General features: G+C 36.9%; 4 protein-coding genes and 1 non-coding gene across 5 annotated transcripts in view; 3 read left to right on the top strand and 2 right to left on the bottom strand.

The window, feature by feature from the left end:
* Window positions 1-2043, top strand: part of sgsm1a (small G protein signaling modulator 1a) — a gene marked incomplete at its 5' end in the record, with an annotated part of 25333 nt that extends 23290 nt beyond the window's left edge. The window contains 1 exon segment of the mRNA XM_014014370.1: window positions 812-2043. Coding sequence (XP_013869824.1) covers window positions 812-900 — 89 coding nt within the window.
* Window positions 2044-5628: 3585 nt separating this feature from the next.
* On the bottom strand, window positions 5629-5701 carry trnak-uuu (transfer RNA lysine (anticodon UUU)). Its single transcript has one exon. It is a non-coding gene; the product is annotated as a tRNA-Lys (tRNA).
* A 336-nt stretch (window positions 5702-6037) lies between these two features.
* gatc (glutamyl-tRNA amidotransferase subunit C) lies at window positions 6038-8401 on the top strand. Its single transcript, XM_014014369.1, has 5 exons — window positions 6038-6328; window positions 6481-6531; window positions 6857-7026; window positions 7119-7222; window positions 7834-8401. The coding sequence occupies exons 1-5, from the start codon at window positions 6179-6181 to the stop codon at window positions 7893-7895; spliced, it is 537 nt and encodes a 178-aa protein (XP_013869823.1). The 5' UTR covers window positions 6038-6178; the 3' UTR covers window positions 7896-8401.
* A 1358-nt stretch (window positions 8402-9759) lies between these two features.
* Window positions 9760-10904, top strand: isg15 (ISG15 ubiquitin like modifier). The gene is made up of 2 exons (XM_014014368.1): window positions 9760-10108; window positions 10186-10904. The coding sequence occupies exon 2, from the start codon at window positions 10195-10197 to the stop codon at window positions 10657-10659; it is 465 nt and encodes a 154-aa protein (XP_013869822.1). The 5' UTR covers window positions 9760-10108; window positions 10186-10194; the 3' UTR covers window positions 10660-10904.
* The window catches only part of pxmp2 (peroxisomal membrane protein 2), a 2733-nt gene continuing 1648 nt past the window's right edge, over window positions 10775-11859 (bottom strand). Inside the window, exon 5 of the mRNA XM_014014367.1 lies at window positions 10775-11751. Within this exon, the coding sequence (XP_013869821.1) occupies window positions 11683-11751 (69 nt within the window). The 3' untranslated portion in view covers window positions 10775-11682. The remainder of the gene's footprint in view (window positions 11752-11859) is intronic.

Raw genomic sequence — 11859 nt, 5'->3', positions numbered from 1 at the left:
TCTTTTTGGTACTTTATATTCTGTACCTCTGAATATCCTAAATCACTCGTACGCACAATTTAAGAACAAATCTGTGCGTACGAACGGTTCTTGCATGAGGCCCAATAATTGGGAAAGTAAAAGTACACACTAAGAAATTAAATGTTGAATTTGCTTAACCAAAATGGTTCCACTACACCGAGATGAGTAAATGGCATTAAATTAAAAATTAAAATTATTTGACCAATTTACACATTTTCCTTTAAAGAATAGGTTTAAATTGCTTTACATTTACTCAGCTCAATTTAGTGRATCCAGTTTACAAAACTCGATTAAATAAATTCAACACTACATGTTTAGAGTGCATTAACCACACTGTTTGGTCATAAGTTGTAACTTATAACTAGGTGTTAAATTTTAAAGTATAAGTATTTTTATGTTTTGAACATAACAAAATAAAAGTGCAAGTTAAAACAAAAAAAAAAACTCATAAAATTACAAATCCTCCAAAAAACTTAAGCACAGCACTGTAACAAAGTAAATGTACTTAGTTACACCTCTTACATTTTTACAATTGTGCAGCTGGTACTGAATACATTTTGAGGAGTTATTTTTTTCTGTGTAAATTTCAAAATAAACTCATCCTGTGTAAATGCTAATTTTCAGCTCATTTTCATCGTTCTTATTTGTCTCATAAAAACAATTTTAAGTAGAACAAATGTGCTAAAAACTCATTTGCCAGAGTGAATAGTAATCCTGGCATCTGCTTCAGTGCAGTACTCTTGCTGTTATGAAATATATATATATGTGTGTGTGCGTGTGTGTCTTTCAGAAATGGCCGAGCGCCACAACATCAAACAGACTCTGACCCTGGCCAGAGACCTGGTGTGCAAGGTGCAGATGCTGATCGAGAACAAGTGATCTGTGTCCTCTCATCCTTCCATGTCAAATGTAACTGGCTGTAGTAGCACAAGAGTAAAGTACACACGCATCAACACACTCCCACTACACAAAGCCTTTTACAGTCCCAGTTTGCTGCTATGAGCCTTACTGCCTGCGTCCTCTGTGGTGTCTRCTGTGTCCGCGAGAGGAGAAAAATCCGAGCGCACTTAATATTTGAAGAAGTTCTGGTTGCACAATTCAAGCCAAAACCCACTGAATTCAAACAGAGGCTATATTTATTAGAAAGATAGATTATTTTAATATCCTACTAGTTAAAAAAGTTATTTATCTTCCTCTACCTGCCCCCTGATGACTGAAAGGGGGGGGGGGGGGGGTGAATACGTCACCAGATTTTTTTTAAAATGTTCTTCAACATCATAGGAATCAAATTCAGTTTCCCACAGGCTGAATATAAAACCCACACTCCAAGTACTTTTAACACTCCAAATWTGGAATAATTAATTGTGTTTTTATTGATTTAACAACCAACAGTGTTCATGAACTGCTTTGTCTGCCAAAAAGTACGGTATGTCTCCTATATAAATTGTTGTGTCCTCAGAGGAAAAAGTGTTCAGATTATGTTGTATATTTATAACCCTAATCCTGTCTGGGCTGTAATTCTACAAAAAAATAAAATTTAACTAAATAAAAAAAAAATAATTTAAAGAAGCTTAATTTCATAATGTTTGCAAGATGTTTTGCATCATGAAGTGAACTTCTGTATGATTTGTAATTAGTGCTGCTTACTCACCTTTGACTTTGTCTCGTATTGTCTGGTGCCTGCTTGTTAAACTAATACACAACGGTTAGTGGTGTCCCTATACCAGCCTAAAACACTTGTACTTATAAGAAACACCCTGATACTAAGGACCGATACCAGTTTTATGCTTGGTCACATCATTATCTCTTCCACTTTGCAAGTAACTGATTGCAAAAAAATGAAAAAAGTTTGTAATTTGGAGACATGTGAAGATAAACACAGGTGATGTTTGCTATGTTCTTAGTAAAAGATGTGTTTTTGAAATTGTTGTGTAATGTTAAAGTACTTACTTATTAACTACTTGGTATTGGTACTCAGTAGCAAACTGAAGTACTTGTACTGGTTTTGGAAGAAAAAAAAAACAAGAAGCTAGTATTGGGACACTCCTAAGAAAGATCAATCAGAACCGTCCAGATGAGGCAGCAGACCGTGATGTGGTTCCATTTTACTCAAATCATTCTGTATAAGAGCGCTTCAGTTAACAGTTTAAACAAAGAGCTGCAGTTCGGCACAGTTTGAGCACGATCTGCAAACGTTCTCTTGTTAAAGGAAAAGTTTTAATGTTTTTGTCAAACAAGGCTGCACACTTTGATCTCAGTTCCTCGTTCTCGTCATTCAGAGCCTGAAACTTCAGTGAGTCGTTCTTCAAGTGTCGTTCGATGAATGTAGTAAGTTTGATCACATTTATTCAAAGTGTTTTTGTTTGTGAATGCYACCTGCTGTCAGATAACCCATTTTGAATTTACTCTTAACATTTTTATGCCAAAGTATTTATTGTTTGATTTCCTCTTTTGGGTTCTGTTTTCATTGTAGAGCTGATTTTTTATTATTATTATTTTGTGGCCAGTTCTACATGTGTATTGTAAAACAATCAGTTCATATACATATATATATATATAATATATATTAAATGGTGTATGTTCTTATAATAAAATAAATAAAATTGGAATCATTATTTTTCCAAAACCTTGTTGTATTGTGTGTTTTGCTAAATGAATTTAAAGGTGTGCATTGCAAAGTTCAAATCAACACAATACTGGTCTCATATTGATGGCTAAAGTGTCCTTAAATGTAAAATCTATAACCAAAATTTGTAACCAGATGCCAGCTCTATTTGTTTACTGATACGGAAAGAGCCAAAGTGACTGAAAATATGTTAAATGTTCAACTTGCTGATGGTATTTGTTTGCCTAATGTATAATCATTAAACAAAGCACATCTGAAGCTTGTTGAGTCACATTATACTATAATGTGACTCAAGCTTCAGATGTGCTTTGTTTGCGTTGAATGTGGACCCACATAATGAATGAATGAATAAATGAATGAATGAATGAATGAATGAATGAATGAATGAATGAATGAATGAATGAATGAATGAATGAATGATACTTTATTGATCCCAAAGAGAAATTATAGTTGGAACAACCCATTCAAAATGTAGACAAAACACAACAGACTTGTAGAACAAGTGCTCCGGGCCCTGCTGCTGCACAGAACAAGAATCATCATCATGAAAAAACATCATGAGAAATAACAAGAGGACAAAAAAGAACCTCATACTGTATCCTCTTTTCAGGACATAATATGAGGTACAAAAACCCCTGCAAAGAGCAAGAAATATTGGTGGGGGGAGTAAGGGATGGGGTGGGGGTAATGGGAATAGGAGAGAGAAACACAGGGAATGCAGCAAAGGCAGTGAGTTAAAGGTACATGTATCTGAAGCCGTAAAGTGTTGTGTGCACATGCGTGAACATCTGTAAAATGAAATCGTGTGTAAATCAGTCCCTCCGAACAGCCCCGTCCAGCCATAGTCTCAGAATAATGATGTTGTTGTGTGTCCATCTGTGTGACCTTCGGCTTGCTTCCAGTCAACCAGTTCAAACAKTGGCAGGAGGGAAAGGTGGGCGGAGCATCAGTATCCAAAACATCCATGGAGAGATACCAGACTTCAAGGCCATGCGGKGGGTGCTGCTGTAACAACGATCACAACTGTTATGGGAAAAGGCTGACAGAAGATTTGCTTGTGGCCTTCACGTCTCACCAGAACCTCTCAAGGGCGAAAACTTCAAACAGCTGAATTTGTTGGTCACATCTCACCTCATACCAGTCACAACTTCTCCAGGATCTTTTTGAGTTAGATTAAATAACTCTGGAAAACTACACGAGTAAACTCTTTCAAATGGCACCATTTGCTGTAGTTCTAGTTTGCAGTGAGTACCATTAATTAAAAATGCATCGTAAATGTGGACAAATGATAAAAAAAACAACATTTAGAACAATTAAATCACAGTAAGCCTATATTTTTGTTTATCCTATGGTCTTAGCAAATATRTAATTGATGCTTTGCATTGACACATCTACTTTCATAAACTTGACATTTCAGATTTTAAAATAAACGTCCTTTATTGCTCAATTTTATGCTTTTTTTCTTCTAATAGTAAAATATGATTTTAAGAAACTGGAGGAAACAGACATGTCATGAGTCACTTCAATAACTTTAGTTGTTTCTTTTTAATTTGCATCGAACTAAAATATTAAATTATTTGCATACTAATCATTACATGCAAAAGAAAAAATTGGGTGGCAGATGTATATGAAGTTCTCATATACACTGCCTCTGTCAGTGTGCCCCAGGGCAGCTGTGGCTACAATGTAGCTTACTGCCATCAGTGTGTGAATGTGTGTGTACATGGTGAATGTCTGAGGTCTAAAGCACCTTGGGGTCCAAGTGGACTTGATAAGACGCTATACGTATATGTTCAAGCCATTTATTTACCGCCAGAGTTGTAAAGTAACTAAGTACAAATACTTTGTTACTGTACTTTAGAATTTTTGGGTATCTGTACTTTACTTGAGTAATTATTTTTCAGCCTACTTTTTACTTCTACTTCTTACATTTTCACACAATTATCTGTACKTTCTACTCCTTACATTTTTTTTAAAAAAGTCAAGAAGTAGAAAGTTGTTACTTTTGTTTTTGCTTGTTTTCATTGCAGCTTGTTGTTGTAAAAAATAAAATCTATCCATGTAAATTGAGCCTCCTAGATGGAGTGAATTTAACTGTGGTTGAATGAGAAGAATAAATATATAAAATTCTGATACCGTATTAGTTTGTACACAAACAAATSATGTCACACTCCAGCAGGACATAATCATTAAAATAAAAGGACTGTACTTAAGAAGTTTTTTGTATTTACTKAATTATATTATTACATTTGGCCGCAGCCCTCAGGTAGATTTTCATTTTGGGGAAAAGGTTTGGTCAGCCTTGATATATGTATATAAACTGAAACAGCTAGACTAGTGCATCCTGAATTTAACATAAAATATTTTAATACAACAGTCATTTCTGCATTTTTTTAGGGAGGTCACCTCCTAATAAATGTCATTACAGAAAATCTAACTGCTCATTTTAAATCAATACTTTTACTTTTAATAGTACAAAAAAATCAGATACTTTCAGATACTTTAATACTTTTACTCAAGTAATATTCCTAAAGGAAACTTTAACTTTTACCAAAGTAATTGGTAAGATACTTGAACTTTTACTCAAGTTTCACTTTGTGGCACTTTATACAACGCTGTTTACCAGTGAAGTTCACCAATTCTCAAAAATTATTTTTCAACGGAAACAAAGAAAGAGACAAATAAAAATAGGTATTTAAAAAAAGAATGTACATGAAAACAGGGACTTGAACCCTCACTTGGACTGTCAGATTAAAGTCTGATGCTCTGAGAAGGAGACAAAAGAAAAACATAGACCCGAAACGGGACTTGAACCCTSGACCCTCAGATTAAGGTCTGACGCTCTACCGAAGGAAAGAGACAAATAAAAGTAGAAATAAAAGAAAAGGGTACGGCTGAACCGGGACTTAAATAATGGACCCAAGACTAAAAGGCTGGTGCTCTATCGAAAATAAAAAGCAGAGAAGCAAAGGAGAAACTAACGCCCGAACAGGGACTTGAACCCTGGACCCTCAGATTAAAAGTCTGATGCTCTACCGACTGAGCTATCCGGGCGCTCTTGAAGGAAMAAGCACCGTAATCCGTTTTGATAAAATAAAAATAAACAGTTACATTGCATCCTGTTGTGAATATATGCGTGGGAGGGCTAACCCTGTGGCTTGGATTAATCGAATTTTCCTGTTTAACCTGATTTAGGATAATTTACTTGTGTTTCACGAATTATATATGTTATGTGTGTTAATTTGTTTTCTGCTATAAAAGACTATTAATTTTACAGTAAATCAACTGTACGAATTTTCAAAATCATTTAAGATCTATATTCATAAAGGTGCAGTATCTAACAAAAACCAATCATTTTATAACAAAATTATCTGTCGTGAACCCGGAAGTGATTGCCTTCCTCCTGCTGCTAAGTTCGTGTGGAGTTAGTAGCTTAGCTTGGATCAGAGCTAACCTTTTTGGTAGAAAAGATTATTAAAATGAGTTTTATMTTTCATGTCGGACAGAGGTAGCTGAGTGAATTTGTCCACGATGTCGTCGTTCCGCCTCATAGTTTCACTGAAAGTCTTTCAGCCTCCATGTAAGCTGTCAACGAAGGGTTTCTGCTCAGGAAGATACGGAAGAGCCATTAGCTGCCTGAATTTAACCCGACATTTCAGCTCCGAGTCGCATAACACTAAGGTTAGACAAAAACGTGTTTCAGTAAATCAGCAATAAGAACTAATAAACTGTTTGTTTGTTTGTTTGTTTGTTTGTTTGTTTGTTTGTTTGTTTGTTTGTTTGTTTGTTTGTTTGTTTGTTTGTTTTACCTCACCTGTGTATGTTTTCTACAGGTGCCAAAGGCTCCAACGTGGAAACCAGTACAAGAGGAGCAGCTTCCTCCGGTAAAATCCTCATCATAGCTCCATGTTTATAAACACAGAACAGGATTTCAGTAATACACGGTATACAGGTTTTTAATCTTCTTCGAAGCTTCAGTTATCCAAAACTTTATATCCTAATTATGTCCTAATCAGGCCATACACTAAATATGATGCTGCAACACAATCATGTGAAATAATGAAAGGCCTAATTACTTAGCAGAAATGATTTGAACACTGTCCACATTTTCTTTGACAAGTACAAGACATTTCTGGTCATTTTCATCATCAGTGATGGTGGAGAGAAGCTTTCATGCATGTTTCTAAAAAATGCAGTGTTGTTTCACAGCCTGCCGTAGTCCCCGCTGATCTGGTCGACAAGCTGGAGCGACTGGCTTTGGTGGATTTCCGCACCAAACAAGGCCTGACCTGTCTGGAAAAGGCCATCCGGTTTGCAGACCAGCTTCACCTTGTCGACACGGCAGGAGTKGAACCGATGGATTCGGTTCTGGAGGACAGGTAGTTCTGAACGACGGATTAAATTGCCGTTATAAACCAAAAAGGCTTTTTGATGTTACGTTTCCTCACGTGGTTGTGCTTTATCCACACAGAGCTTTGTATCTAAGGAATGACACGGTCACGGAGGGCGACCATGTCGAGGAGCTGCTTAAACTCGCAAAACACAGGGTCGAAGAATATTTTGTTGCACCACCAGGTATAACAGAAACCTYGTTATGTTTCTTTCCACACATGAAATTACGGAGCCCGCGAGGAGACATGGGGGGATTTTTTTTTCTTTTGCGTTCCCTTGCAATACTTTTGCGTTACCTCACAATGCTTTTGCATTACTTCGCAAATTGTTTTGTGTTCCCACGCAAAAAAAAAGAATTGTTTTGTATATGAACTGAATTAAATCAGACTTTTATTTTGAAATATCCAGTTACCAAAACAAGATGTCTCTTCACAAGTTTGTGAAATTGACATTGACGTTGCGTGGCTGCACTGTGTTAAAATATCGACATATGACATACGACCATGCGTGGCTGTGTGACATATTCATTCTGAAGCTGAATTAAAACAGTAGGCTAACTCGCTAATGGTGAGCAGGTGAATTTGTTAATAAACCGGCAGGCACAACAGTGTTAAACAACATTTGTGAGGGAACGCAAAAAAACAAACAAAAAAAAAAAACTCATGACCCCTTGCGGGCTCCGTATAAAATAATCATTTATAAAAATAAATAAATAAATAAAAACTACCCTTTTCTCATGTTTTGTTCATAGCTACAGAGTCATTACCGGCACTCCTTTTGTTCTTGTTCCACAGGAAATATTCCTCTACCTGAAAGGGAGGAGAGGACTGCCATGCTGAAACACTCCGAGTTCTGATGGGTTCATTTGGATTAATTTTTTTTGATTTGTTGCAAGTGTTTTGTTTTTAATTGGGATATGTGTGTCTGTCATGAACTACAGTATGGGTCAAATGTGCTGAGCTCATAATTTACACGTTCAAATTGGTCATTTCAGTTTGAGAAACGTCAGATGTGTGTGTGGCAGGTTTCACACCCACCAGCTTTTACACAGCTTCAGACAAACCTGTATAGGTTTCAGTTTCAGTTCTTATAGTAAAAGGTGAATAAGCTGTGTTTGGAGGAATTGTTTTACTGCACATCACAGTTTAGACCTACATTATTTCAATCTGGCTTTTCTTTCATGTAAATTAAGTTTTACTTAATCAGAATAACCAACAGAAACTTTATTCTGGAGGGTGACTGATACATCGGCCGGCCAATATTTGTGTTGTTTTATTTTGTTCTATTTTATTTTATTTTTTGTGTTTGCATCAGCTGATGCATGCATTCGCCGATAAAATAAAGACAGTCTTACCTTCAAAATTGTTTGTTTTTATTGTTATATATCTAAATGTTCTACCTTGTTTGCTATCCATTTTTAATGTTTTATTTTGTTAATTTTTTTAATTTTTGTTTAAATTAAGACGTGTGTAGCATTATTTATCGTCATTTTAACATGTAAATAGAGGAAGAAAAATCAGTGTCGGCTTTAAGAATCAGCCTTTTAAAAAAACTAATTGATCTCCACTTTATGCTAACGGATTTGTAGCGAACCAACACTGTAATTCGTCCACTTCAAAGCCACACCTGGATGCAGTGATTTAGCAACGTCTTGCTGAAATAACTGGTTGCTTTCTTTGAATAAAATGATCAAATGACAGCTTTTGTTCTAAAAGTTCCAGATGTGTAAGCTGCCCATACCATWAGCATTACCATACTATTAGAGAAGCAGCTGGATGGTCCCTCACCTTGTGGTGTAGAGCAGTGGTTCCCAAACTTTTTATCTTCTGACCCACAAAATATCCAKGGCAAAAACTTGTGACCCCAAATATTACTGGTCTGAGTACAYAAACTTTGTTAATAACCCTAAAAACACAGGCTTTTTGACAATCTAAACAGCTTGTACACAAATATAAATACTTAATTTTACTTATTTTGTGTTTTTGTAATARTTATAGGGAAAMTATTACATCAGCAATTATTTTATTACCCTTTAAATTGATTTCTGGAGATGATCCAAGGTGCTTCATGACCCATAATTGGGTCCCAAGCCCAACTTTGGGAACCAAAGTGCAGTGGTTCCCAAACTTTTCAGCTTTTGACCCACAAAATAACAGTAGCAGAGACCTGTGCCCACAACTATTTTTGGATGATAAACATTTGTATCAGGTCAACAAAACATGGGCATAATAACAATATTTATCTGTTTAAAATTTACTAACCTCACTCCTTTGTAACAAYTAAGGCAAAAATGTAATTAATTCAGAAAGTCTATTCAGGACCCCATCTTGATGTTTCGGGACCCCACTTTGGGTCCCAACCCCAACTTTGGGAACCAAAGGTGTAGAGGACATGACATCTGTGGTTTTCAAAAGAAAATCCAAATTGTCTGACCACAGAAGAGCCTGCAGCCATCAAATTCAGAACCACTAAACGGATTGAAATATGCACAATATCTTAGTTTAAACCTTTCATATGTTTACACACGTTTATGAGGTTTATGTCTTATATTTGAGGATGTTTTAGTTTTATTGATATAAAAGTATGAATAAAAATCTAATTAAAAAATGACTGGAATATTTTTTATTTATGCCAGACAGCCTAAATAATTGTTTTTCTTAGATCTTTCTGCTGTGAAGTCATGAACGTCTCCTTTTCGTTTCGTTTTGTTTTGTTTCGGTGTGAGCTGCTCTGATGGCCTGATGAATCATCAGCACCTGACTGACGTCATGATCTGACCTCCAGCTGTCAGGAACATCAGCTGTTCCTCCCTCTCACCTGCTTGTGCAGGTTGATTTGTTTTAAAACAAAACACCTTGTGAAGGAAAACCCCTCAACACAAACAGCAGGTCATGTTAGGAGAATGGAAACCGAAAGTGTTTGAGGCTGATCTGGAAAACGAATCTTACCGAGGAGGCGGGGCTGAGTCCAGTCTATAAAACCAGCCGGAGCTTATCTCTCTGAGCAGGTTTAACTTTCCATCACTGAGAACTGAAGGATTATCCATTTCTAAAAGATCAAAACAACAAGGTAGGCTTTTCAGAATAAGATCACTTATTTTACCAAACTTTTTTGGTTTGTTTAAAACTAAATACTTTTTTTTTCAGACTTCCATCATGGAGATCATCATCACCAAGCTGGACGGAACGTCCTGCACTCTGAATGTAAGCCCCCATGACACCGTGGGCTCTTTGAAGATCCGCATCCAGGACAAACTGGGGGAGTCCGCCGAGACCCAGARGCTGGTTTTTGATAACGGCCGCAGGACCCCTTTGGAGGACGACTCCAGGACCCTGAGCTCCTACAACCTGCAGTCCGGGTCCCGGGTGTCCCTGCTGGTCACCCGGCCCTCCACCATCCAGGTGTTCCTCCGAAACGAGAAGGGACAGACGACCTTCCACATCAAACCCGACGAGACCGTGCGGGACTTCCGGAGGAAGGTGCAGGAGACTGAGGGGGTCCAAGACAGTCAGCAGAGGCTGATCCACGAGGGCCGGGAGATGATGGAGGGGAAACTGATGGACTATAATGTGAAGGATATGAGCACGATCTACCTGACTCTGCGCCTGAGAGGAGGCTGAGGACTGWTAATGTTCCAATTTAGTCTTAATAATCGAAGCATTCCACGTTTGTATTGTTTTATCACAAAAAAGTTTATTCTAACAAATAACTATATTGAAGAAAACCTAATAAAAGTATTAAAAAAATTTGTTTTTATTCAGCCCAGCAGGTGGCGCTCAAGAGACACAACAGATAACTTTACATCATATTTACCTGCTTGTTAGCAAAATATATCATTAACCAAAGGATTATATTGAAACTTGCAGAATACAATCAATACACGTACATCTACAATCGATTAACATTTGGAGTCAACCCAAYTAAAAATGGTCGCCACAGTCCACTCATTAAAAATGGCTGTAATGCAGTAATTTCCTCAAACATCGTGCTGAAAATTGATATAAACTAGCTGAGAGCCTTTCACAACAAATGATATTCATTACATACATTTGCTTTAAAACTTAAGCATTAATGCTTGGAGTTCACCCTGTTTGTTAGCAAAATTTCTTGTGAACAACAGGACAGGTTTTAATGAAATTTTCAGGATATCATCRTTGCATGTACATTAMAACTGATTAACTTTCAGAGTCAGTCCAATTCTAGATGGCTGCCACTGAGAATCAACASTAGCCACCACAAAAAGTGGCTATAACTCAGTTTATTTTACAGATATTTTACTAAAATTTGACGTTTGTAGCTCTGAGCCAATAAATCAGCTACATTATCTCTCAACATGAGATGATTATAATCTCTCATAAAGTCTTGCATAAAAGGCGGTGGGTGAATGCCCTCAATTTTGTTTTAGTTTGACTATACAGGCGTTTGGCAGTGGAATGTTAAAAAAGAAAACTTTAATCCTGTTCTTTTCACACAACATAATGGCTGCAGTCACATACCCWGAGTTTTAGAGCAGTCTCTTAAAGTGGCTTAAACCTGATGTTAATCTGAAGAATAACAACACAACAAAAACCCTTGAGCACGTTAGGAAGTTAGATTCTGTCAGTCCTCGGTTGCAGCAATCTGCGAAGAAACTTCAGGGGGCATCATTTCCTCACAGATGCCAGGTAGGCGTACCAAAACAGGGCGATCACGTTGGCAAACAGCACTCGAAACTAAAACACACACACACACACACACACAAAGATGAATTAGGTTTTAGATTCAATGGGCCTCATGCAAGAACCGTTCGTACGCACAGATTTGTTCTTAAATTGTGCGTA

The sequence above is a fragment of the Austrofundulus limnaeus genome, unplaced genomic scaffold (assembly GCF_001266775.1).
Source record: "Austrofundulus limnaeus strain Quisiro unplaced genomic scaffold, Austrofundulus_limnaeus-1.0 Scaffold114, whole genome shotgun sequence".
In the NCBI taxonomy this organism is placed as follows: domain Eukaryota; kingdom Metazoa; phylum Chordata; class Actinopteri; order Cyprinodontiformes; family Rivulidae; genus Austrofundulus; species Austrofundulus limnaeus.
This window is presented reverse-complemented; position numbering and strand designations above follow the sequence as displayed.